This window comes from Channa argus, chromosome 5 (genome assembly GCF_033026475.1).
Source record: "Channa argus isolate prfri chromosome 5, Channa argus male v1.0, whole genome shotgun sequence".
Classification (NCBI taxonomy): Eukaryota; Metazoa; Chordata; class Actinopteri; order Anabantiformes; family Channidae; genus Channa; species Channa argus.
In genome coordinates this window covers 22,893,250-22,920,873 of record NC_090201.1, presented here as the reverse complement: position 1 = coordinate 22,920,873, position 27,624 = coordinate 22,893,250, and the positions used below count along the sequence as shown (strand labels likewise).

The following is a 27,624-nucleotide window of genomic DNA, read 5'->3' as shown; positions in this document are numbered from 1 at the left end:
TATTCCTGTTCCACTTGAAATATAGTCTTTATTAAAACAGGAACATGTCCAAAACAAAAATTGTCATTACTATTCCCTTCTGCAGGAGCTCTTTAGGAAGGTTCGCAGCATCCTGAACAAGCTGACGCCTCAGAAGTTCAACCAGCTGATGAAGCAGGTGACAGACCTGACCATCGACACAGAGGAGAGGCTCAAAGGTGTCATCGACCTGGTCTTTGAGAAGGCCATTGATGAGCCCAGCTTTTCTGTGGCCTATGGACACATGTGTCGCTGCCTCGCCACAGTAAGAAGGTCACTCTGTCAGTCAGTATGGATAAAGAGTTTGGACTTTTAAATATAGAAGAAGCAGTCTTGTATTAGCTAGGTTTAAATCTCTTGGGATTTTGAGGGAGGAAGTGTATGAATATTTCTATAATAATTTCAAAGACTACAGAATATAATGGAGGTTGTGTGTTTAATCTCAAGATACTTAGCAACTTAAATGTTGAAGCTGCAAACAGATCATTTGCTTTAGATTTCTCTTTTCATTTATGCAGTGTTATGTGCCCCAAAATGATGCAATTCACCACAGTCTTATGCTATAGTATGGCTATTTTTAATACGTTGCAACAAATAATTTCACAGATTACTTACATTCCACAAACAATGTCCTACTTGAGTTGAATGTTTTTGTGAATTCTGATATTTTATAATCTGCAGAAGCTCCTTTTCGTATCATCTGCAAAATCACTGTTTTTTAAAGCTTTTTTGCACTTGCTATTATTTTTCTCTCTCCCGTCTCTGCTACATCAGTTTATCTGTTTACTGTTAATGTACAGCTCAAAGTGCCCATGACAGACAAACCCAGCAACACAGTGAACTTTCGCAAATTGCTGCTAAATCGCTGCCAAAAGGAATTTGAGAAGGACAAGGTGGATGATGTTGTGTTTGAGAGGAAGCAGAAGGAGCTGGACTCTGCTGCATCGGTATGCGGTTTGAGAAATACTTTAAAGAGTTTTATGCTTAACCAGAACATTTCTAGTTTGAAAGAGAATGAGACTGATATTTATCTCAACTCTTTATTACATGTTATTTACATGTTTATGACATGTTTCCTTGTACCATCAGGCAACAGAGCGTGAGCGTCTTCAGGAAGAGCTGGAAGAAGCAAAGGACAAGGCCCGGCGGCGTTCCATTGGCAACATCAAGTTCATTGGTGAACTCTTCAAACTAAAGATGTTAACGGAGGCCATCATGCATGACTGTGTTGTCAAGCTGCTGAAGAACCATGACGAGGAGTCTTTAGAGTGTCTGTGCAGACTGCTCACCACCATCGGCAAGGATCTCGACTTTGAGAAGGCCAAGGTGAGCTGCAGAAGGAGGTTGAATAACACCCAGCGTGTCCTTTTATTTAAGTGAGCAAGAATCGTTACTATTCAAGACCATAGAGACTGAAAGCAGCTGAACCGGTTTTGTCCAGATGGTATAAAATGCACTTACCAGCCCCTTTAAAGCTCACACATTAAGACATTATACATAATAATATAATAATAATTCATTTTATGTATGTGCTACAAAAACAGATTAAAAGCCAAATAAAACATAAAAAATTCATAAAACATTTAAAACAGAAAATAAAATAAATAGAAGAAAGTAGCAGTCCCATATAAATGCTTCTCAGAAATGTCTACAGTCTGTGGTGCCCTCAAGTTCTTAGACAGGGTGTTTGAGAGCCATGGAGTGGCTGCTGAGAAAGCTTGATCACCCATTGTGTGGAGTTTGGTCCTGGAGGGGCAGAGGTGGTATGTATTTGTGGATCAACAGTGCCTTGTAGATTCTTGTGTGAGGAGATATTTTGGGGCTTTTCCATGGATGCACTGGTGGGTAAGTAGAAAGAGTTTATATTCAATACGGAGGTGGATGGGAAGCCAGTGAAGTGTCTGCAGGATAGGATTGATGTGCTCACATTTCCACACCCCCATAAGGATCCTGGCATCCTGGTTTTAAATGTGTTGGAGTTTTTGAAGGCACCTGCTAGAGATCCCATTGAGGAGTACGTTACAATAGTCCAGCCTGTAAGAGACAAAGGCGTGGACCAGCCTTTCGGTGTTTCAGAGGGAGAGGGAGGGATGGAGTTTGGGGGGCTTTGGTTTTGGTGCTGTTCAATTCAAGGAAGTTCTCTGACATCCACCCCTTGATCTCCTCCAGGCAGGTGAGAGCTGATGGAAGTGTCTGGGAGATTGGGTTAAATCTCACATAGAGCTGAGTATCATCGGCATAGCAGTGGAATGAGAGTCCATGCTTGCCAATGATGTGGCCCAGTGGCAACATATAGATGTTGAAAAGGGTCTGGCCAAGAACTAACCCCTGTGGGACCCCACTGTTGATCAAATGGGGCAGCGATTTGGCATCCCCCAGGGCCACATACTCAGCATTAGTTGTGAGATATGACCCGAACCAATCCAGAGCAGTGTCTGAAAATCCAGCTATCCATTAGAGAGTGAAGTAGAATTTTGTGGTCAACTGTATCGATCGGGCTGCGAGATCAAGAAAGATTAGAAGTTATGGGGAGCCCTGGTCAGCAGGCATCAGGAGGTCATTGGTGACCCTAACCAGGGCTGTCTGTGCTGTGGAAGGACCAGAAGCCAGATGATCTTGAAGCTGTGTTAAGACAGCTTTTTCCATGACCTGTGATAGGAACGGATGGTTTGAGATTGGATAATAGTTTGCCATAACTGCAGATTCCAGGAAAGGTTTTTTTAGATGTGGTCTGATTATTGCCGTATTTAATCTTGTTGAGACTTGGCCGCTCTGGAGAGATTAAATAATTAGTTATTAGTGTGAGACATTAGCTTTTACCAGGGGAGTGGGAAGAGGGTCCAAGGTGCACGTTTAGGGTCTCATCCTCTGTATAATACCCTCAAGTTTTCTCACTGTGGTGACAGAAAACTGTGACAAACAGTCTTCTGGCCTTGATGCGGGCCAGTCTAAGGGGATAATGCATTGTGATTTGGAATATGGTGTATATCATGAGAGATCCGTTGAAATTGGATAATTAGTAATAGCACACACCATTTCAGTGGGCTTCTGCTAACGTGTCATTAAGAAAAATTCCTCTGCTCTGTATTTCGGGTTAAATTGGGGGATTCTGCTTTTCAGCACTGCAATGTTCTGAGAAAGAGAAAAAAGTTCTGGTGGGATTCAATCCCGTGCCAGCTGGGCTACATTCAGTTCCAGGGGTAGAAGAAGTTTATATCTAGGTTATGAGGAAACTGGAATAGACCCACAATGTCCCTACTCTGCTATGTTCTGCCTGACTGGCTCTCCCGTACACAACAGAACATCCCAGGAGTAAAGCTTCTGTGAAATATAACTTTATTTATTTTATGTTCTTATGGAAAGAAATGTACAGTTTACCATCATAAAAGAGCAGGTTTTACATTAAACCATACAGAATGTGGTCATAAATGATCCGTCTTGTTGAACAAGACCATTTTAATGTGGGGCAATTTAAGTGAATCGTGTCCGTTCTTTCTGAGCTATTACACTTTTTGTGCTGCAGTCTCCCTAAATGTTCATTTTACTCTTGTGTGGTCAGGAAAGTTCCTATTCCAAAATGAACAATTGATGGATTGAGTGAAATAATGCATAACTTTCTGAAAGCTGCTCTCTGACGTTGAGAATATAACCTTCATGTCTCAAATTAACCTTCCTCTCTCTCCTTCTTTCTAACCAGCCTCGGATGGATCAGTATTTCAATCAGATGGAAAAAATCATCAAGGAGAGGAAGACATCATCTCGGATACGATTTATGTTACAAGACGTTATAGACGTGAGATTGGTGAGTATGTGGCTGTGATGTCACTCTGACCCACTGGAACATGATACTGGTCTGGTCGTTTCCTGCTTAAAGCGTAACCAGTTTAAAACATGGATTAAAAAATGTGCCTCACATACTTACTATGACATACCAGTGCTTGACATGGTCGCTTGTCGGGGGCAAGAAAACTCTGTGATCGGGCAGTGGAACCAGTTGGGTACTTTGAGCATTTTCAATCTGAAAGTGCCCACAATATCTGATTTCATGTGTACCACAGAACGGGTCATTTAGTTTTTGATTTGATGCTGTCCTAGCCCATTTACTAAAATTTACCCTAACCGGATAAAGCAGTAACGTTGATCCGCACTACAGACTAAGCAGCTTGTGAGTGTAGAAAATATTCATGTAGGTTCACATTTTGGTGATTGTTCAGTGCTGATCGATGCTTTTTCTGGTTAAAACTGAACTAAAAGGTGCATCAACAAACACAGATTTTAAACCTCTCCTTTCTAAAAAAAAGACCAAACGCTGCTGCAAATGAAAGGAGCTGGCTCAACATGTTTCCTCAACTTATTTTATATTAAAATACCACAGCAGTATAGCTGTGGTACTGATGACATTAATGAATAGTAAACAGGTTTTCTCACCATCAAAAATGATTGTACAATAAAATGTCTTCATATATTACCAATAAGCTAAACCAATAAACTGAAACAGACTCAGGGTTTTGCCTTGATGTGAGGAGCGCCCAAAAATTTTCACAAAACTTTCACCAAAACATAAAAACTCCATATGTTTACAAACGTCAGGCTTAAAGTCTGGAATATTAACATTTTTTACTAGAGGGCTGCACAAATGCACTAAAACAAAAGCACCGTTCACCAGCTTCCAAGGTTGTAATCATTATACACAATAAATGAAAACACATTATTCCATATATCTATAATCAGTCGCTACACAACCGCTTCCTAAAAAACATTTTGTAATCTGTCTAAAAAAAATTTCCTAGGACTTCACCTTGAGATAAACTCTTATCAGCAAGTACAACATGGTTTTCTAATTGTAATTTTACATTCTGTCCTTCCTGAGATATGATTGCTAGAATCCCCGCATGATAGCCAGAGCCAGTCAGCCCACTTGTGTTATTGCAGCATTGTAAACTGTCGTGGGCTCAAGTTAGTTTCATTTTCAACTTTAAAAATTGGCTTTAAAGGACCTTAGAGTAGGTCTTTATTGTTTGCATAATAACCCCAATAATTCAGCAACAAATCAAATTTGAATTAACCATCTTTGAGTTGCACAATTTGGAATGGAAATATTTCATTCGTTTTCTATTTTAACTACTTAGTTGGTTTAGTGTAGTATTTCATGACGGTTGGTGGTATTCTGAATCACTCCAGAGACTGTATGTAGTGACTTGTGGACATTAAGATATTGTTGACAGTGCTTTCATTTTTATAGTTACTGCAAAAATATTGTAAAAACTGTGATGTAGTTTACCTTAAACCCTTGGCCCTTGGCTATGTTGGGGAAAAAAGTCCTAAGAAAATGTTCAGAATAAAGGAAATCCTGAAAGACCTCTTTAAAAAGGGCAACTGATTCTTGTTCTTGGACAAACATGGAGGATGTGCAGTGTATGCTAAATGGATTGAAATAATGAGATTAAATTAAGGAAAATCAGTATGACAAAATGAAGCTGGGTTGCAATCAACCTGATATTGCAGTATTATTGTATAACTACAAATGTGACAGTTTTGCAAGTTATAACTCTTTAGAACGCTTCAGTTCATGTTGTAGTCATTTTATAAATTGTGCAACACCTTGTATTCATGTTAACATATACAATGTCTTTAGTAATAGACTCTGAGCACTCTATCTAAATCTCTGCGTCATGTGCTTTGCATACTCACATGTACAGATTAAGTAATGTTATTTAATATGTTATTTACACAGAACTTGTTCTTGCAGTTTGTTGGTTGCATGGGTTTTAACAGAATTTAAACCTTAACCAGCACCAGAGTCTTTAGCTAGATACCCTATATGCATGTAAAAATAATAATGTGTATTGTCAGTTAAATAAATATCAATGGATACATATTATATGTAGTTGTGAGGAGAAATGAACATTTTCTGGGCTCAGAGCAGTTGCAGAAACAAATTTAAACCCTGTTACGATTCACTACTGTCACTCAGTATCAGGAGTCACTTAGTTTAAAAACAAAACAGGTATCATCAGCATTGAGGAGAGAAATATGAATGAGAGATAAAGGGTTGTTTTGAAATGTAAAACATTGGGAAATAGTAAATGGTAAATAGTCGCTTATATAGCCCCTTTATCCAATGTTGATTCCCATTCACCCATTCACACACCGATGGCCGAGGCTGCCATTGGGAACAGATATCTCTTGTCAGATGTGATTAGTATATCTATTAATATTTAGATATTTGTCTGTGATTGACAACTTCTTATATGTAAACTGATACATCTGATACTTTTGCTGCCATGTGACTGATTTAAACAAAAAACAAAGAAATCACTCCAAAACTGCACTTTGAATCTGACATTATTGTTAGATTCAGTTTTGCATTGATTGGGGGCGACTGTGGCGCAGGAAGGTAGAGCGGTTGTCCACCAATCTCACAGTTGTTGGTTCAATCCCCGGCTCCTCCGGTCGGTCACATGTCGAAGTGTCCTTGAGCAAGACACTGAACCCCAACTTAGTTGCTCCTGGTGAGTGTTGGCCAGCTGCAGAGCAGCTCCCCCACCAGTGTATGAATGTGTGTGTGATTGTGAGTGTGAATGGGTGAATAAGAAGCAGTGTAAAGCGCTTTGAGTGCCAATAGGTAGAAAAGCGCTATATAAGTGCAGACCATTTATAAGTGCAGACCATTTATCAAAATTCCCCTTTTTTTTCCCCAGCACAACTGGGTGTCTAGGAGAACAGACCCGGGCCCGAAAACCATTGAGCAAATTCACAAAGAGGCAAAGATTGAAGAGCAGGAAGAACAGCGAAAAGTGCATCAGCAACTGCTCTCCAAGGACAGCAAGAGACGACCAGGTCAGACCTGCATTTTAAATCCTGTTTAAGGCTTTAGAGTCACATCGGCCCAGCTGTGGTCTCTTAGGAAGTCTGCAAGCATACAGGGAGCCTTCCTGTCCCTATAATCGGCAGAGACACTATTGTGCCTAACAGCAGACAGGAAGCCCCCCACTTGTCCCTCCCATTTGTTAGCAGAGATATAATAAAGCACAATGCTACAGAAGCTGTCAAAATTTTCACTTTGTCAGGAACTATCACACTTTTCTTACTCCACTTAATTTCCACTGTATTTTTTTTAAACTCTTCTTTTACTCTTTGTGTGTTTCTGTTTGTTTGTCTCTGGCTCTCTGTGACTACACAGATCCGAGAGATCAGAGAGAGCAAAGAGATCAGCGGGGCCAGAGAGAGGAGACCTGGAACACTGTGCCTATGACAAAGAACAGCAGGACCATCGACCCCACCAAGATCCCAAAGATCTCCAAGGTGACCAAAGTTAAAAAGGCTGCTCTCAGTTGTAGTTGAGGTCAGTGGTTAGGGTGCCACCAACTGGGGAAGTGCCAAATGCCAGGAAGACTGACTGGGTGTTTTCTGACTGTTGGTCTGAATTTAAAAATCTAACTTACATCAAAAACATGCATTTTATTTCAACCCAGTGCTACTAGTGCATTATATACTTCACACTGGGAGGAGTGGATGCTGATGTTTATGGAAACATAACCAGGATTCATGTGAGGCCATTGATGTGTCCTCTGCCAATCTTACAGAAGAACACTTTTTGTTCATGAGAAGTTTGACACTTGTAAAACTATTCTGTTTTAATAGATTAACACAATCCACGTGATATTTTGTGTCTATTAAAAGACATTATGCTGGAATATTATAAATATTATAAGATATAATTATAGTAGAATTATATTTTCAGTGTAGAAGTATGTTATCTTTATGTGATTTACCTATTGCTTTGTTTAATGCAGAATCATAGAGCACTAAATAACCAGGCTTATGTTTGTTCATATATGAACATTATTATTACCAGGATAAGACACATTTGTGTGAATGTAAATGTACTCAGACTAGAGACAGTTTCTGTATTTGATGATGTGACACATACAAGAGTTTGTAAGGAGCTAAATGAAGTCAAATGTAACTAAAATATCATGATGTTTTGTTCAGCAATACTCGGTTTCCCTCTTGGGTCAATGAGGAACTGCAGTGTAAAAGAATGCAAAAAAAAGAGTTATTATTTTTCGTGCCCCCTGCTGGTTTTACTCTGTCATGTTGCAGTGTTAGTTGAACAGAAAGGAGAATCCCCATTGCCTTTGGCACATCTCATATAAAAACTATAAAAACTTTTTCTTGCTTAATATTGAAATCTTAAAAACGCTTCTTTCTCACTCTGCTGGGTATTTTGCGTGTTGTCAGTGTTGTTTGTGTGTTTTGTTTAAAGCAAAAACACTCAGTGCTACTAAATGATTCTCTCTCTGCAGCCTCAGATGGATGAGAAGATTCAGTTGGGGCCACGGGCTCAGGTCACTTGGGTGAAGGGCAGCAGTGGAGGAGCCAAGGCCAGCGACTCAGGTAAGATGACACAGCAACCAGAAACCTCATTACATGTAGAAGACCTACAGCATAATGAGGATGACTATTCCACATTTAGCAAACCACTTATCTTCCAAACTTACTGACAGGTTATGTGTCACATTGTTTTGTCTGACAACATAAATGGGGGGAGAAACCCACCAAAGGAAGCAGCAAGATAAAATAACTTCAGGTGGAAATAACAATGCACACTGGTGTGCTGACTGTAGTATAAAAGAAGCACATTTTAGCGTGAGTCTCTGTCTGTTCAAGGGTAAGTAGGAAGCATAAAATTGTCCTTAACTATACCAAAAAACATTATTTAATCAGGTATATCTGTATTTTATGGCTGTCATTGTTAATGCAGTAATGTGTCATGGCAGATTCATTATTATTGTTTCTGTTCCTGAAAATGCTCCTAGCAGAACTATCACGAACACCTGGCTTGAACCGTTACTCTGCACTACAGTCCACCCCTTCACCTCAACCCTCCACCACCCCTCCACAGAACCAGGACTTTGACTCCAGGAGATCTCTGGGAAGGTAAAGGACAACAGCAGAGTTGTCGTCCTCATCCTTCTATTTCCTCCTTCTTCTTCAGAGCTCTTGTTAGATTGTTGTCTCGGCATGTTTAATTTCTCAGTCTCACTTTTCGACTCACAGTCGAAGCAGTACAGGCCGAGAACGTAGTGAGAAGCCACTGATCTCTCCCTCTCCAACATCACGGCCCGGCACGTTCATCAGGGGCAGCAGTTCAAAGGAGCTGCTGGAGAGTCAAACCTCTGAGGAGCTGCGAAGAGACCGAGAGCGAGAGGGAGCCGAGCCCCGGAGGCAGAGTGTCACTGAGGACAAAACCGAGTCTGAGCGCAGCAGAGCCAGGGAGCCTGGTGGGTAGAACAGTGCTGCATACATGAAGACAGTACTGAAAGCAGAAACACTGCTTATAATCTGTATTGACACTATATTTTATCAAGTTTTGGTTTGGTACTAAAAGTTGAGACAAACTATGATTTTGTTTTTGAATTTCTTTTGCCAGTTTATGCTCAAATGCAGAACAACATTGGCTGAAGTATAACTACTATTGCTGTGAATTTACTGTGAATGTCACTATTACAGTGGAATTTTTTTTTGTCCTCATTTGCATTCGTGGTCCAGTGATTTTTCTTGTCATAATGTACAGTAAATTATAAATAAATTCACATTTATGATTTTCTCTTGTGATCACATTTATTGGCCCTCTGTGAAAACTGTTTTATGTTAAAGGTATTCTGTCCACATTCTGCATGTGTCCACACACAGATACTGACTTTTGTATTTTTTTTATTTTGTTAGTAAAACCTGAGCCTGCAGTCCAGATCCCAGACAGACCTTCCCTTTCTGAGGAGGAGATTGAGAGGAAGTCGAAATCTATCATCGACGAGTTCCTGCACATAAACGATTACAAGGTACTGAGAGAAAAATTAAGGAAATGAACAGTAGATGGGGGAGTTGTTTTTCAGTGATTTCCTGGCGGCATATATTTTAATACAAATAAGTAAATGAGATTCATCAGTCTTGCCCTATCAAATAATTAATTTTTTGTAGTTTATATTTTTTAACAAAGCAGCATGTATTTTTTTTCTGTGAATTAATTGTAGATTCATGTAATTCTCTCCAATTGGGAGATAACATGAGAGAGAGACAGAGAGAGCCTACTTTATCCCTAATGTAATTAATAATTCATTAATAACCTCTAATCTAATCTTGATGTTTCTTTATTTTCTACAGGAGGCTCTCCAGTGTGTGGACGAGCTCGATTTAGGCTCCCAGCTTCACATATTTGTGCACGTTGGGGTGGAGTCAACACTGGAGCGCAGCCAGATAACACGGGACCACATGGGCCAGCTCTTTTTCCAGCTAGTGCAACAGGGAATCATGCCCAAACCCCAGTTCTACAAAGGGTCAGTTCACCTGCTGGTTCTGCATTTAAAAACTAACAAGTATTCTCTGCTCAGCAGAATCTTTTTCACATACCCACTACTTGTGAATGTCAGAGCAACTTGAATGAAAGAGTTACTGTTATCATTTGGTTTCATTGTGTTTTAGTCACGTTAAACCAAAACAAGAAAACTGTATTTCCCTTGAAAGACGGTGTTTAATCTTGCCTGCTGTAGGCAGAAATGTTGTTTTTATAATGTGTTGGACTGCTGACTGTCCAGATACCTTATACAATTTTAAATTTAAAGTGAGCTCTGCTCTTCAGAAAGTTGGCGCTGTGTCTCACTCAAGGACACACCTGGTGCATGGGCTGCGTATGTGGTGTTAAAAATATCTTTGAAAGTCTTTACTTGGGGGGGAAAAAAAACATGTAAAGATCACTAAATTCCTATCGATGTGGCCATTTAGAGTAAATAGTAAATATTTTCGATTTTGAAAATGTATAACTTAGAAAAAAAGACAACAATTCTTTATTGTTCTTTACATCTAATCGGTATATGAAAGGATCATAAAATGGTACCAAACCCCTTTTTTAGTCACTTAGAAAAGCAGCTTTTCCATATATTCTGCAATTTTAAAATTTCTTAAAGAAAACTGTTTTCAGCTCTCGCCTTCCTAACTTTGCTGCCTGCGTCTTGGACTGTGCAGTTAGTTCAAAGAAGTTGAATAGCAACTTGAAAAAAATGACATAAGGTATAAAAAACACATTTTTGGGGTGACGTAAATTTCAGTGTAAATATATTTTGTCCTGTTTTAGAGCAGCTTTTTGTTGTAACCATCTCTGTCTTCGCAGGTTTGCGGACACTCTGGAGCAAGCAGACGACATGGCAATCGACATTCCCTATATCTGGCTGTACCTGGCTGAGCTGCTCAGCCCCGTGCTGAGGGACGGGGGCTTCTCTATGAGAGAGCTTTTTAGGTACTGAGACGTCTCCACCAGAGTTGTACATTTGTGCACAAGGTGGCCTTATGTTAAAGAAACTGGTTTTGTATAGGAGAAAATTCCACAATTTCACCAGTAGCTTTAGTCTGTTTCATTGGTTCAGCTGCTGAAGTATCCAAAAGCTGTTTACAACATTATTAAACCATCTGATCAACATTTTTCTTGTTCGAACACACAGTCTGTGTAGTTTACTTCCCTTGTTTACATGCTGTGGCATTATCCTTATCAGCTCTTTTTAGAGTTATTAATTTTAGGATGCATACTTATAAAACTCCCACAACTAACCAGACCACAAGCTGCACATCACCCTGCTTGATGTTTGCTGTAAGTTAGGCTCTGCATGAGAGAAATGAAAGATCAGATTTGAATTTAGTTTTTGTCATTGTCATATTTTTGTCATATTTGTTCACAGTGAATTAAGCAAACCTTTGCTTCCTGTTGGAAGAGCTGGGATCTTAATTTCTGAAATATTGCACATACTATGCAAACAAATGGTAAGTAGCACTTTTGATTGTTTTTGCTCTCCATACACTTGTTACTTGATCTCAGTATGAGGCTTAGATATATTTAATGGCTGCGATGACAGATGGCCAGTCATTCTATTAGAATTGTTTTTAATAACTTCACTACATGAAATTGGACAAAAGTTACAAGATATGTGTGAGAGCAGAGGTGTGAAGTTATGTGGTGTGGTCTCCTCAGAGCCATAGGACTGTGGGTTCTTTGTGGAGAGAATCTGGCTTAAACTGGACCGACTATCTACCAGAGGGAGAGGATGTCCAGGCTTTCATCTTGCAACAGGTTGGTGAGAAATGTCCCCACTCAAATCAAGAAATGTCAATATAGTAAAGAAAAAGAGCACTTTCTGATCTCAGTCAATTTATAATCATTTTTTATTTGACCTTCTTTACCTTATCGATTTGACCTTGTCCCAATACAAACAGAAACTCCAGTTTGTTCAGTCACATGGCTCCAGCCCTGAGGTTGCTCAGTCGAAAAGAATCTGGTCTCCCGAGGAGCTTAGCCGGCATCTGGAAAGACTCCTTCTGGAGGACATGGCCACTGATGAGCAGATCTTTGACTGGGTAGAGGTAGGACAAATGGCAGGGGTGTTAAAAGACAAGATACACGATCTCAGAAACTGCAGTTGTAGGTAAATCGTACTGTACCATGATCTTTGGCATAGTCCATTTTCACTTCTCTGTAATTATCCGACTAATAAACGCTTGACTATTGTAACAGCTGTAGCATTGCTAGACATTAGATATAATCGCATACAAATATGATTTATTTTTTTTATTTTATTTTTTTTGATGAGTCACTTCAGCTTTCAAGTGAATGTAGCCATAATGTAAGGTTTGATTTCCAGCTCCTCCTGACCCACGTCATTGTGCCCTGACCGTTTGCGCTTATGTGTGTGTGAGTGTGTGTGTGTGAGAAAGACAATGGCTGGGTGTTTTGGATAAAATCATAGCATTTACATTTGCGGAACGTGGTTTATAAATGTGGCCAATAGTAGCACTGAGCACCAAGAATCCTCCAGGACAAATAGCTGTTAATTGATATGGTGGATAACTAAGAATAATACAACACTGTTGTGGTTGATGTGAAAGTGTGTGGACAGGTGACAGCATCAAGAAATACTATACGGTGCCACAGTTCAGGCAATTATTCCACAATGCTGTATAGCTACTGGCATAAAACATGCTGCATATTTGATTCTTGACTGTTCTTTTGTGATATCGCTGTTATGGTGAGGCATGTGAAATTGACAAATTTCGTGTTTCGTCTTGCTCCTCTCTGCTCAATTTCCCAGGCGAACCTAGATGAATCTCAGATGAGCTCGTCTCCCTTCCTGAGAGCTTTGATGACAGCTGTGTGTAAAGCAGCAGTGAAAGGTAAGCGCTCCACCAGCTGGAGGAGACATTGCTCTGCTGAAATCACGCCGCTGATTGCAATGTTTATGCTCTGCCAGGCTGGGAGCTGAGCGGCTCAGCATGCACTCACTCTGCCTCCTGCTTTATTTAACAGATGATAACACTACCTGTCGAGTGGACACGGCCATCATCCAGAGGAGATTGCCTGTATTACTCAAGTACCTTAACTCAGACACTGAGCGACAGCTGCAAGCACTTTATGCACTTCAGGCACTGATCGTCGCCCTCGATCAGCCTCCAAGTAAGTTTACTCACAATAAAACTATGATATTTATATTTGTTTAGTTTTCATTCTGCTTCGTCTTCAGGCTTTTTGTAAATCTTGTCTACATTGATGTTTTAGAGTAGTGTTAGTAATGTAATCTCACCTAAAGGTTCGGTAATGTGTTTTCTGCAAATAAATTTTCTGCGAGTTTTAATGACTTGTCATTCATTGTCATTTTCGGAGCATCGTAAATATTAGTAAATATTTTCCCTCATTCCTCAGTCCAGAACTCAGAAGTTTTATATTTAACATCTGAAACAGTTGTGGGTTTTGTTGATATATTTTTGAACAGGCTGATGTCATTTCACAAATATAACAGATGTGCATGTGCTCTCCATCTTCAGACCTCCTTCGGATGTTCTTTGACTGTCTGTACGATGAGGACGTAATCTCCGAGGATGCCTTCTACAAGTGGGAGACGAGCAAAGACCCCGCTGAGCAGGAGGGTAAGGGTGTGGCCCTCAAGTCGGTTACGGCCTTCTTCACTTGGCTGCGGGAGGCGGAAGAGGAGTCTGAGGATAATTGATGAGGGAGACACCTGGGACATGACGTAGTAGAACTGCATCCTTAGGACAGAACAACAAGCATTGGAAATGGTTGTGTGGGAAGGACGACATGTTTACGGCTGGAATTTTTTTTCTGCGGTACAGTTCTGAAACATGCCGCCATTTTATGTTTGGATTCCAACGGCGGAAGCACTAAATACCTGTATTATACATAGAAAATATTTTTGTTTTAAATTTTAACTTACTTTTGTTTTGTTACTTTTTAAGAAGAGACTTAAGATACATAGGTTCTGGACTCTTTAATTTATTATTTTTTTAAGGACTGCAAATATGAAAGTTATTTAATATTTGCAGATGCTCACAACGAAACAGAACATAAATAACTATAATTAAAATAACAAAATATTAATTGTGAAATAAATAGCCTCCCTGGATTCTGAACTGTTTGGTATAAAACAGGGTAAAACAAAATAATTTTGAGATGAAAGGGAGGCTGAGGTGAAAAGGAATGGATGCACAGGAACGTTTAACGTTGTTCATGTGTGACATTTGAAGTCAGTGGTTATGTCCTCAGCCGTGGCTTGCTCTGCGTTGACATGTACATATGCCTCATGAGAGGCAGCGGTATGCATTCAAGAAGCAATGCAAGTCAGTCCACAGAACTGGCAAACAAACGCAGACAAACAAACCAGATAAGTTCGAGTGAAATGAGCAAAAGTGCAACTTTAAAAAGCAAATGGCCAGAATCACTGAACATTGAATGCTTGTAATACTTCAGACCTACAGAGCAGGCTAAATGCTTGTAAATACATTAAAGACAAAAAACGTATTTAAAAAAATTCTGACTCTCATGATCTGTTCTTATAATGGTTGAAGTTGAAAAATGTCGTGTGTGTGTGTGTGAGAGGGAAATTACATCAGTAAGTACATCAGTTTTGCTGTTTTGGACAACACCTTAGCATCGTCAGAGAAGCTGTTTGATCTAGGAGAAGCGGCTGAGGGACCAACTGGCATCCAGCCCAGGAGTTACTGCGTGGGCATCCCTCATTTTGTCTGCTGAGTCAGCAAAGCATCTACAGACCATAAGAGGCCTTTTTATTTTTTTAACCACAGACTTGATAATGGATCTAGCTGTGTAGTCACGTGCTAATCAGATAAACCTATTGTGTTAGTAGATCTAATAATTAACAGAAAATGTATCTGCAATTACTTTAATAATCTGTTGTTGGTCATTTATGTTTCTGGCAAGATGCTGAACTTTCTGGAAAAACCTGCTGAACTATTGAAAGGAGTTTTTGCTGCTGTCTTACTGTACCCTTGTGTTTTCTGATGCAATTTTCATTTAAGTTTTAGGGACTTAGGAAATTGTGGTTTTAAAGAAGGGGTATTTTTCACATTTAGACATTATGCAGACCAAACATGACTTTTGTTGTATTGTTGGAGAGAGTAAAATAATTGCTAAATTTATGATGGTTAATTGCAACTCTAAAGACTGTCGCTAGTGGTATAATAGTCAGGACTGAAAGCATGCAACAGTGCTGTGATTAGGACCAGATAAAAAGAAATACTTGGAATCCACCAATTATCAGAAAAACAATTTGAACTTTGACTCTGTCTATCTTCTATCAGATACAGATATTGATGTTCTTGTGAGTATTTTTAAGTAGACCTGCAACTAACTTTATTTCTTTGTCAAACAATTAACACTCATCTGGTTATGTAATATTTGTCTATTTTTTTCCAACCATCAATTTCCTTTAACCTGCCTTTTTAAAATAGTGTACACAAACCAGTAAATAGTTGCATGTCCAATTCTCAAAGACCCTAACCCAGTGAGCACTTGGGACAAGCTAATTATTATTAATGGTGGTAGTAGTAGTATTATTAGTATTATTAATTTCATTAGGATTATTATTGCAGCAGGGGCCAACATGGTAGCTTTATCAGGTTAATCTTGCCATGGCTCTACCACCTTTTCTGCACAGTAAGCTTCCACGACCTTGTTTTAACCATTTGTTTATATTTAACAACAGCTCCCGTGAGTCGTAGCCATAAACACCAGATCAAACTCTTAACAGAAATTTCTTTCGATTGTTTGTACACTAATACTGTTTGTGGTGAAGATTTAGATGAAGATAGGAGGAAACTTGATTTCTTGAAGTTCTGTGATCTGAAGCTGACCGGTCGGTGGTCAGTAACGCTAGTTCCCGACGCTTGTGAGCAGGTAGGTGTTTCTGGTTGGGTCAGGTTAATCTTTAAAAGACACAATTGGTTATATTTAGAAAAGAAGGAAGGAACGTTCCAGGTTCATATCCACGTTCATATCCACGTTCATACCCCCCCCCCCCCCACACACACACACACACACACACACACACACACACACACACATGCGCGCGCGCGCAAAATCTAGCTACTCTTGAGTCTTGGAGTCTAACTTCAGCTAAACAATTCCAACGGGTACCGTCGGCGGCCATGACAGTGGGAATCCTTCGGCGACGTCCTGCGTGACGCTACGACGTGACCAACGGTACTAATGGGGCGGGGCTCGAGAACAGAAATCTAAATAAAGGATCGTGCAGAAATTTACTCCAAAGTATTTCACCTTTTCTCGACAAGTAAAAGGTGAGTTTAAGTTACATTACGATCATTTAATAACTAGATGTTTAGCGGCACGGATGCGTTGTTGAAAATAATCCATGAGCTTTTCACTTCGTGCAGCTGAAATGAATGTTATCTGCCTTGAGCGACGCCATCGCTGTATACACCAACAGACAAAATGGCGAAATTGCCGAAAATTTCACGCAACTCTTGTTATGGCCCCTGTAAAAACGTGCTAATATTTTTAGCAAAGGCGGGCGGACATGCTAGGCTGCTGAGCACCGTCTTCACGGTGTTGTGCGTTCTGCGAAATACAAAACGCACCTTTTGTTCTGTGTGATGATCATGGGCCTCAATGAATGAAGTGGGTTCGGCTCCGTCACCATTTTTTCACCACGCACTTGACCGTGCACCGAAGGGGGTCGCCGTACACTGTTGTGTAGATTTGCTTTCCTGGTGTTTTACATGCGTGCTCTTTGCTCCAGCCAGCTCAATCTCCTGTGATGCCGATCCGCCGAGCAGCAGCGACTCCTACCCAGGAGAAGGCCCCCTCCGCTGCAGCAGAGAAAGGTGAGGCCGGGGTCGTCCATCACCTGAGCTAAAGACCCGTGACTTATAATTCACTGTGGCCTAAGTTCTGTCGCAGCACCCACAGTCGCAAACTGTAGTCTCCATATCAAGTTTGAAGCTGCACGAGTGGCCTTCCCAAGTTTGTTCGTGCAACATTTTACTGGCATCTAGACATCAGGCAACAGTGTCAGAAGCAAATACTGGAAATTAGACTATTATCTCTTTAAGGGTAATATGTATATTACTGATATGATGGATGCACAAATGCAGACATTCTTATGTTTACTCAGAAAAGTCAAATAAGTTCACAACACTGCACCACAACTTTTATTGAGGAAATTATTTAGCCCAGTGTTTGGATAACAAAAATCACAGCTGTCAATAAAGATTACGTCAAGTTATTACATTTCAAATAATGTCTCAAAGTGTCTTTAGGCTACAGGCCCAAAAATAAGTTTTAAGGGAAAGGGTCTTGGCTAAGCCATGTACATAACTCCAGTTCAAATCAAGCCTGACTACTTTCATGTCCATGTGTTTTCCTTCTCAGAGCCTGAGGCCTCCTCAGAGGAGTCGCCCTCTGCTGATGAGGAGCAGCCTGCATCTTCAGCCGCAACAGCTGAGGTTGAGGAGGGCAAAGCTATGGGCGAGAAGAAGCCGACAGAGAATGGAGAGAAAGCCGACGAAGGCGCCCCGGCAGAGAAAGGAGGCGAGAGTTCGGAGAAGAAAGAGTGAGTTTCACCAGAGCGCTAGTCTGCAACTCTGAACACTGCGATATTTCACTTTGATAGCACTTTTATCTGTTTATATGATCCTTACCTGTGCTGGATAACAGCAGACTGCGCCTCTCATGGTTGCAGTGTTGCATTTCCAAAAGATGTGACCCGTCACAGCCACATTCATTCCCCGTTTACATGGCTATCAGACAGATTTACCCAATCCTTTTATTCGCGGTCTTGGAGGAGTTCAGGAGGAGAGAGCATGGCCATTAAAAAAAAAAGTTCAAATAAAAGCCTCTAACTTCAGTTGTAAGTGACAGTGACTGGCAGCTCACATGGACACATTTTTAATTTAAAAAAGTTTTACACCAAGGATGGCAGACACTGGCTTAAGAGTAGCCCTGTAGCCCATCTTGTTTACCAAATATCCTCTGCTGATTACCTGGATCAGGTGTTTTCAGTCAGTCAGAGGCTTTAAGATGAGGTTTGTGCAGGAATAGTTGGGAAAACAAACAGGGCTGCAGCTCTTGATGATTAGAGTAAACGTATGTTTGGGAAGGCAGGTGAATTCACCTAGGATGTTAGGCACTTATAAAATAGTGGCTTGTAATTTTGTTGTTTTCTCCTCCTTTTCTTCTCAAAGACCTTGCCAAAGCCAACATTTACCTTTTCGCACACAGTTCACTAGCATAGAAATTCAGTTAGCGTCGGATTATCTTTGTGGTCATTAAGACAGTTGTTCTGAAACTTAATTTTGTCTTTCTTGTCGTTGACAAACGGACAAAGTGACAAATGCAAGGACTGCGCGGCTGGACAGTGTGCAACACACTGCTATGTTCTCCTACTAAGGTGAGGATGTGAAAAGATAAGGGTGGTAATGATCACAGTGAAATATCGCTTCTAAAGAAATGACAGACTTCACTGAACTTGTTCCTCCTTTTGGTGACAGGTTAAAGGATGGCTACAAGTATGAGAAATCCAAGGTCAAGAAGGTGAAAAGGACGATTCCTGCATGGGCTAGCGTGACTGCCAGCAAAAAGCATCCCGTTACCAACTTTGCAGGAACTCAGAACAAAGTGAATAATATCCTCATTGAAGCTATTACGGTGTGTACAAACTTAACTTCAGCACAGTCAGTTGCTTGGGCTTTTGCTTTTTGTTTAAAAGAATCTGAAAAAATTTATTTTATTTATTTTTTTGCAGTCTTCTAAGGACAAGTCTGGGGTGTCATACCAGTCTGTCATGAAATACATTGTTAAAAAATACCCAGAGATGGAGCTTGACAAGAAGAAATTTCTCATCAAGAAAGCAATGAAGAAACATTTGGAGAAAGGCACAATCAAACAGGTAAAGAAACGTGTTTTAGACATAAAAGCATCGTCTCAGATCTAGAAGAAGCAGCCAATATTCATTAAAATGGGTTTGTTGTTCAAACCCAGGAAATGCGTCAAGTCTGCTTAGTGTTGTTTTTGCTTCCTCTCTGGCTTAGTTGAAAGGTAAAGGCCTTTTAGGAACCTTCACTATTGGGAAGCAGACTCCCTTGTCTAAGGTATGTTACAGCAGAGGTAGGACATTATTTTAGGGTTTTTAGCTCTCTTATTTTTTTATTTTTATTTTTTTAAATTAGTAATTGAGTGATTTTAAACATTTTAGACTGGTAAACAACTAAAATCTCATTGTCCTATCAGAATACATTTGTAGGTTATAGTTTTCTACACAATTTCAACAATTTAAAAAATGTTTTTTCCAACACAAATATTCCCTATGAGATTGTGATGTGTTTGGTTGTAATTGTTATGTCTGTACATTTTATTTATTTATTTAAGAAAGCTGCTCAGAAGCAGGAGTCTCTGGGAGACGCCCTTCCTCTCATAATCACTCGGCTCTGTGAGCCCAAAGAGGCTTCCTACAATTTGATCAAGAAATACCTGGAGCAGCACTTCCCCAACCTCAACATTGAAAACAGGTGAGGAGAACAAGGTTTTTTTTTTTTTTTAATTAAACCTGGAGTCAGTAAACGGTCATCCACTTTGTGTGTCACAGTGATGCAGTTATTAGCTCTCTCCTCTCACAGCAAGAGGGTCCTGCACCATTCCTGTGTGAAGTTTGCATGTCCCTGCATGGGTTAAAGCCATGCAGTTAGGCTAATTTGTCACTCAATACCAGTACCAAACAGTTAATGGAAGTTTTTTTGGCAGTACGGACAATATTATTTACAATATTTAGAAAAGCTTGTTAACTTGCAAAGTGTGTGTGGAGTTTTGTTATTAGCTGGAATTGTTGGATATATAATTGATATGGTGCATCCTCAGGCCAGAGGTCCTAAAGACTGCATTGGTGAAGGCAGTGGAGAAAGGGCAACTAGAGCAAATCACTGGGAAAGGAGCAAGAGGGACCTTCCAGGTAAAGCTTTTTATTGCAGAGTTGCATACACTTGACACAAATTTAGCATCACGTACTTTTTAAAAAAACCAAGGGATTTGCAATTTACAGTGTTAAGACACCATCCCCTTGCTGATTAAATCAAAGCCACTCGGAAAAAGCTGTAGGGTAGTTGCTATGAGAGAAATAAAGAAAATCATATCTGACTAGTTTTCCATATATGTGTACATTAAACAAAAAAAGCTTTAAAGATGGATTTTATTTGCAGTGCCGCTAATTACTGTTATTGTAATTAAGTATGCTCACTTGGTCAGTTTGCAACATCTGGAAATGGAACATGAAAGTTTAACCTTATCAGAGCCCGCCTTTATTCCAAGCCAGAAACAGAACTACAAATAAATTAATCTGGCAACCAGGGCAGTTTTCTGTTTTCTATCACAGACAAATTTTCAAAACATTTACTCAAAGCAACCTAATTACAGTACTACCTGTGTCAAAGCACTATAAAACCAAACCATGTATCCTTAAAGAGAAACTATACCCCTAGGTGTGATCCACATGCTACACTACACTACGCTAAGACTACAGCGGGCCGTTCTTCACCAGAGAGTGAGGTCGGTGGGTAAGTGGTGGGCAAAGCTGGCACCAATATGCAACCAGACCAGCCCATTAGCAAAATTCAATTGCAGTGGCTGTATTTGAACCAGTAGAGCACAAGTCCCTATACGTACTTATAACAAAAATGTACAACTCAAATAAATGGCACTAAAATGTCAAGATTTGGACCTGAATCAGTCAACATTACTAAATATCCAAATACATTGTGTTTTAGCTGAAAAGTATTGTTGAGTGGTTTAGTTATTCATGTTAAGTATGGTAATATCCAACTGTCATAGCTGAAGCGCACTGGGAACCAGGTTCTGCTGAAGGGTGGGGCTTTGGAGGATGCCATCACAGCTGCCATCACAGCCATGAATGAACCTAAAACCTGCAGCACCACCACTCTACGCAGATACCTTCTAGACTCCAATAAGGACCGAAAAGAGCACCAGTTGGGTGAGAAAGTGGCATTTCTTCATCATGACATAACATAAACAAAAGCCAAGTTTGAGGTCAACATAAATGGTGTAGGGGTAGGGCAACACTTCAAAGTAATCGGTTACAAAAATAGGTCGATTTCTGAAATGTGCGTTGACATTTTGCAAGTTGGGCTAGAAATGAACTCTGCACAAACATTAGGTACCTGGGAGAATTTTGGGACAAAGAAATTAACTAACAGTGCACAAATTTAGTTGTTAAAGGGCAAAATATAAATATTTGTGTTCTGACATCATTCAATATAAATTCTATCTAAAGAGTAAATTATATAAACACTATATCCTAAACGTGCAGAAATGCGATAATTTCAGCTATGCCCACAGTTCCCCATCCACCGTCATGTGTTCACCCAAAAAAAGCTTGTTGGTTAATCGCTAACTGCTATGAACATGTTAACTTAAATCCACCTAAAGCTGGAAGTTATAAAAAGTTGGATGTGCTGTTTAACATTATGTGCCACAGGTTCTGGTGGACACTGAGACATTCACACTCCCAATCCAGAGAGTCCCCATCCGCAGCAGACAGAGGAGGACAGGGATCAGTGATAGGGACGGATTTCATGTTCATTCTTTTTAAACTTCATCCAGCTTTTAATTTTATTAAGGTGATATTATTGAGTCTGTGTGGTGATTTCGCTGTTGTAGATGTGAATGAATGCATTTCCATTCAGTTCTAAGTTTCTTAGGCTCCAAATAAGCCAGTCTCATCTAACAGTCCTGCAGTAAATCCTCCTTCGTGAAGGTGATAATGTTTAGTTTCTGTTCAGACTCTGAGGAGTTGATTCAGTTGTGCTGCTGTTGAATTAGTGAAGACAGGAGATTTTGTTTTGTAGCTAATACTCAATGATGTACTCAATGGGTTTAACAAAATAGTAGGAAATAAAAACAGTTTAATAACACACAGTTGTTAATTAATCAATCCTAACATCAGATTCTACTCTAGATGGTACAACCATTTGTTATGCTCTTGGTTCCTCAACTTCCAGCTCTGCAGACATAGTAAGTTGGAAGTAGGTTTGTTCTCTAAAAGCAAAGCACAATGTAAAACAGAGCTGGGTAGACTAAAGAATAAGATGTAGTTGTGACTACAAAGTTATCTAGAAATCTGCTGATAAGATGAATATGAATTTTTAAAATTCATTTTTTTTGCTGTTACGGTATTTTAACTAAAATAAACATCAGCATCACATTTCTTTAATTTGAATGGAACAAGCTCTTGTTTAAATGATATTGTCGAGAGACTTTATATTAGTCTGTAAAACATTGATTACCAGTTTGGACTGGCCTATTTTTCGGGGGAGAAATAATGCCCTGCAGTGCATACTTTGAATTGTTATATTAAAATATAAATGATTAATGAAATTATTGTTAGTAAATGGATATATTATTAAAAATAATCATTAGGTGCAGCCCCAAAAATGTTGGATATTTAGAGGTAGAACTGTTACTATTGCTGATGTAAAGCTGCTGCAAGATTGTTTGTTGAGAGGGATCACTTCTCACATGCACTTAGGCACTTTTCAAGCTGTTCTGCACATTACAGCTGTGGTAAATTAGATATTTGCGCAAATGGATAAATACCAACAACATTACTAAAAATATTATTACTTTTAAAATCACATTTAAAACAAAATGGCAAATAATTTTTAATAAATGTACTGAAAATGTAAAAAAATGGGGACATTTGTCTTTTTAATGTGTAAATCAAAGCAAAACTTGATTTGACAAACAAAACAGTATTAACAACACAACTAGTGCAGAGTAAAGCAAAAATTTGCATTATACACTGATCAGCATAACATTATGACCACCTATGCAATTTATTACAATTCACTACAACAGCTCTGCCATTAATTCTACTTTTACAAGGTTAGAATTTCTGTTGTTTTGTTGAAAATGTCATAAATGTCCCATGGTTCACTGAATATTTCACAAATGAGCAGGTCATAATTGACAGTACTAGCATTACCCCACTAACATACACAGTGCCTCTCAATGATTGAGCCTGCGAATTCGCCAGCTAGCAATTAGCATAAACACATTAACATGTACCTGTAACGTAGATCTAACGTTACTCGGTCAACATTTGCAGACTCCTATGATGCAAAGCTTTAGGCAATTTTGCAGCTTTTTGCGCGTTGAAATGGTCCTCATTTTATCAGTGTTTTGTATTTTTGTTTTCTAGCCAACGTTCATTGAAACAGTCAATCAGTTTCAGTCATGTCCGAATCAGTGTGTTGGGGGAGGGGCAGGGTCACACCTGAAAACAGACTGAGCGATCAGTCACGAGCAGACCCAGTGCAACATTTTTAATTTTAGACTAGTTGATTTCTCCATCTACTAAGCAAACTAACTACTCAGTTACACTGCTATTTATTTTGAAAGACATACAGTTACTGTTTCAAGCACTTCATTCAAAAGTCAACCCCATTTCAGGCCTTGAAAACACAACACGGATTTCAAGCACCCGTATGAACCCTAATCACTACTTAAAGACTTGTTTTTAATGTTTGATGTATTTTTATTTGTCACATAAGGTTTATGTCAAAAGGTCTGTGCATTCAAAATGGAATTGTTCAAAAATACTTTTTTATTTATTTATTTATTTTTATTTTTTTCCCAAGTGGCCAATCTGAGGAGGACCCTGACGAAGTGTAAAGTGCTCGGATGGATGGAGCAGATCACCGGTCATGGCTTCACAGGAACCTACCAACTTTCATTCCCTTTCTACCCAAGGTATAGCAAATGCTTTCGAATAAAAGGGTTCTATTACCCAACTGTACTCTAAGTGTACTCAAGTACCTTTTCCGTTATCAAATTCTGTCTCTGTGCTTAACAATCTCAAAATACTGCCTTTTTTAGTGCCATCATATACTGTATAGGTTGTTCAGCTTTTTATGAGATTCAGAACTTGTTTAGTATGTATGACCCATGATCAAGACCTAGTTGTTGAGAAAGTATAATAACATTTGCAAGTAATAAATCTAGGAAAATGTTTGGGTTTTTTTCCAGTACTTTGGAGGAAAACAAAATGAAAACTTAATATTTTTGCAAAATATTGTATTGTGGTATGTGTTTGACTATTATATAATAGAGGGTATAGCAGAAGTGCGTAAGCTGCCCATATACTTGTCCGTCCTTTTGATTTTTATTCTCATCTTTAGTCCTACCATCCTGTACCCAGACAAGTTCAAAGAACTTCCAAAGAAAAATGATCCAGCTTTACATAAGCGGAGTCAGACTGCTGAATCTACTGACGAGGAAGAAGATGACGAGTCAGAAGAACAGGAAGAGTCTGAGGACGAAGCTCCGTCTCGTAAGAGGTAGGTGTAAAAATTCTTATTTGATCTTTAATCTGCTGTCCTTTAAATACAGGGTTGTCTGCTGGGTGTGTTCCCAACATTTACATTGACACTAACATAACTGCTATAATGAAAGGGCAATTTCACAGGTTTTCAATTTGCTTCCCGTGGTTCTAGTTTAGGCAGTACATGTATATGAATGGTATTAAAATATCCGTGTTTACTACTGGTCAAACTGGTCCTTCAGAATTCTATTGGATTGTACCATCTGATCTGAAACCACCTCCCGGTGATGTCATCCAGAGGACTTTTCTAGATAAAAGATGAGATTTCAATACAGGAACGAGAGTGAAGTTTAAATACCATACATGTACTCCTCAAAGTGGAACCGTGGGAGGATTGATTGAAATTGGTGAAATTTATTTTTAAGAGTCTAAAATCACCTGATGCTGACTCAACTATAGAAAATGTTTTGTGTGTTTTCAAAAACCTCAGGCAACTATTGCAAATACTAGCAGTTTGACCTTTCCACCCACAGTGATAATCATCTCACCTTAAGTAATTTCAGATTTAAATGCAGGAATTTCACCTGTAAAGGAGTATTTTTACACTGTGCCATTGCTAATTTAAGGACGCAAAACCTTACGTCACTAAGCGTAAAAATCACATTGGACCTGAAAGCCTCACATGCAAATCAATAAATATTACAAACTAAGAATAAAGTTGTCTTATGGTCAAGATTAGGGACAGCTTACATTATTTTATATTTGAGTCTGAATTATTTTATATTTTAACATACAGTGAATGAACAGAAGAGGGGAGACTGCCTTGCAAGGCAGTTAATATTATTTATTGTAATCTGTGTTTAATCACAATCTTTAGTAACTTTACTAACTGCTGCCTGTTGATATTGCTCTCAGGAAATCTCAGAGGAGGCCTCCACCTAAAGCTCGCCAACTTCCACCGACCAAGAAATCCCAAAGTGCTAGTCAGTCAACAGCTAAAAGCAGGGAACGTGCCCTCATAAAGAAGACTCCAGCCAAGAAACCGGTGTCTTCAGCCAAGAGACCAGAAAGGAAACAGTTGGTCTCTAAGAAGGAATCCACATCGCCATCTAAACGTACACCTGTCAAGAGAGGTGCTCCTGCAAAAAAGCCTAAAACACCAGCTGTTAAAAAGCTGACCAAAAGGGGCTCCAAACGACCTGTGTCAAGAGAGTCCACGCCTGAGAAGCCTGCACCCACAAAGGAGACCACAAGGAGCGCGTCCAAGCGATCTAAGCCCGAAGAGTCGACCCCCGAGGAGCCTGTGGTTAAAAAACCGGCAACCAAAAGTGGGTCCAGACGGGCCGAGCGTGAAGAATTGTCCTCTAAGGAGCGCATAGTCAAACGAGGGGCGAAGAGCAGCAAGCAGTCCACTCGTAAATCAAAAAGAGGGAAGTACTGAGTTTTAGAGCGGCTTCAATGAACTAGGCCACTCTGAATATGCAGCAATCTGCCGCTTTGTTTCAGTGCTCTCTCTCTCTTTTTATCCGTTTTTCCCTTTTTAACGGGGCAGTAGTTTTTTATTTTTATTGTAGAATAAGAATGTTATTCTACCAGTTAATTTTACTGTACATTGAGATTTTCTGGATTTCCTTTTTAATCGCCATGTGTAGAAAAGTTCAGTTAGTGTTGCCGTTAAAACACATTTGTGACCAGCTGCCAGCTCCAGAAAGCATAGCAAGATCAGATATACTCTAACTAGAGCCATGTAGTGACTTCTGTTTTTATATATCTTCCTCATCCACCCTGTAGGTGATGGCAGCACACATTCCTAACATCACATGAACTGAAATATCAGTATTTTTGAGGGTTCAAAATGGCCATTGGAAGTTAAAACATGGGTTGAAGCTTAAAGGTTACTAATGTCAATATTTTATAAAGCTGATTTTAAAGCTGTGGTCCTCTGTCTTGGGATTAAATTACAATATTCTGGCCATGCAGCACTGCATCAGAATCTGCATCATAAATATATTGTTGATTTAAAAAAAAAAAAATCCCCTTACAAGGTTGAGGGTTAAACACTTAATTTTACGAGGGGTTGTCTTTTGTGTAAACAAGCATATGCATAAACGGATTTTATTGCTTCACAGGTGTAACACAGTACAAATTGTAAGAAATGTGTGTTGTGAATAAGAAAGGAGGATAATAGCTCATACATACCTTGCATGCATGTATTCCTTGTGTTGTTAAGCTTTTTTTCCTAGTCATTAATAAAATGGCTATATTTGTACATTTCTGCTGTTTTTAATTAAGTTACCAAAGAACAACACACCTTTCATTCCAGGATAGAATGTAGTATTAAGTATATTTTTAGTTTTAGTTTTCTCAAACTCCTCCCGTGCTTGTGGGGAGGTTAACGAGTGTCCCTACATGGAAGAATCATATTTAATCTTCCCAGTATAATTGCGATTCCTGTTTGAGGGTTAAAGAGGTGCTATAGATGTACGTCCTGTGTGTCAGATCTAGATATAGATGGATAGATATAGAAATGTCCTGCAATCAAAGACCTTCGTTCAGAAACGTAAGTAAAAGCTATTGCATGAGCCAACCAGGGTGTCTTCAGTTTTTGTTTATGTTGTGTATTGTAAGGTTTATAAGATTAAGAAGCATACGTATAAGGGTACTGATGATGTCATTAATGACGTCACGTCGTCTTAATGTTTGCCTTTATAGTTTATCTTTTTGAAGTTGACCAGTTGTCAAGGAAACGATGCATACCAATGATACGTCTCAAGAGGCAGTTGAGCTCAGTTATTGAAAGGGACAGACGTGGACTACAAGAGGGACAGGAACTGGAGCAAAGCAACTGACTACAAGATAGTGGGGAATGATACCAGGTAAAAGTGAAAGGTTCAGTGTGTATTTG

General features: G+C 39.4%; 2 protein-coding genes across 11 annotated transcripts in view; both read left to right on the top strand.

Moving 5' to 3' along the window:
- eif4g3a (eukaryotic translation initiation factor 4 gamma, 3a) overlaps positions 1 to 14,885 on the top strand; it is a 45,609-nt gene extending 30,724 nt beyond the window's left edge. For 6 of the 8 annotated variants that reach the window (XM_067505904.1, XM_067505901.1, XM_067505900.1 and 3 more), the window contains 18 exons: positions 86 to 283; positions 819 to 965; positions 1,108 to 1,344; positions 3,716 to 3,820; positions 6,720 to 6,858; positions 7,202 to 7,323; positions 8,328 to 8,418; positions 8,841 to 8,961; positions 9,082 to 9,305; positions 9,751 to 9,863; positions 10,186 to 10,358; positions 11,189 to 11,314; positions 11,751 to 11,832; positions 12,041 to 12,139; positions 12,283 to 12,429; positions 13,155 to 13,236; positions 13,370 to 13,516; positions 13,885 to 14,885. In XM_067505904.1, the coding sequence (XP_067362005.1) occupies positions 86 to 283; positions 819 to 965; positions 1,108 to 1,344; positions 3,716 to 3,820; positions 6,720 to 6,858; positions 7,202 to 7,323; positions 8,328 to 8,418; positions 8,841 to 8,961; positions 9,082 to 9,305; positions 9,751 to 9,863; positions 10,186 to 10,358; positions 11,189 to 11,314; positions 11,751 to 11,832; positions 12,041 to 12,139; positions 12,283 to 12,429; positions 13,155 to 13,236; positions 13,370 to 13,516; positions 13,885 to 14,066 (2,535 nt within the window). In that variant the 3' untranslated portion in view covers positions 14,067 to 14,885. The remainder of the gene's footprint in view (positions 1 to 85; positions 284 to 818; positions 966 to 1,107; positions 1,345 to 3,715; positions 3,821 to 6,719; positions 6,859 to 7,201; positions 7,324 to 8,327; positions 8,419 to 8,840; positions 8,962 to 9,081; positions 9,306 to 9,750; positions 9,864 to 10,185; positions 10,359 to 11,188; positions 11,315 to 11,750; positions 11,833 to 12,040; positions 12,140 to 12,282; positions 12,430 to 13,154; positions 13,237 to 13,369; positions 13,517 to 13,884) is intronic. The other 2 variants (XM_067505903.1, XM_067505902.1) reach the window with 1 other exon arrangement.
- A 1,625-nt stretch (positions 14,886 to 16,510) lies between these two features.
- hp1bp3 (heterochromatin protein 1, binding protein 3) lies at positions 16,511 to 26,988 on the top strand. Of its 3 annotated transcripts, XM_067505870.1 has the most exons (13): positions 16,511 to 16,671; positions 17,133 to 17,217; positions 17,765 to 17,945; positions 18,720 to 18,782; positions 18,883 to 19,039; positions 19,137 to 19,280; positions 19,423 to 19,482; positions 19,760 to 19,899; positions 20,246 to 20,336; positions 21,212 to 21,371; positions 24,037 to 24,148; positions 24,577 to 24,735; positions 25,635 to 26,988. In XM_067505870.1, the coding sequence occupies exons 2-13, from the start codon at positions 17,151 to 17,153 to the stop codon at positions 26,158 to 26,160; spliced, it is 1,860 nt and encodes a 619-aa protein (XP_067361971.1). In that variant the 5' UTR covers positions 16,511 to 16,671; positions 17,133 to 17,150; the 3' UTR covers positions 26,161 to 26,988. The 3 variants fall into 3 exon arrangements, with proteins under 3 accessions (XP_067361971.1, XP_067361974.1, XP_067361973.1); XM_067505873.1 differs by lacking the exon at positions 18,720 to 18,782; XM_067505872.1 differs by lacking the exon at positions 19,423 to 19,482.
- Positions 26,989 to 27,624: the final 636 nt, after the last annotated feature.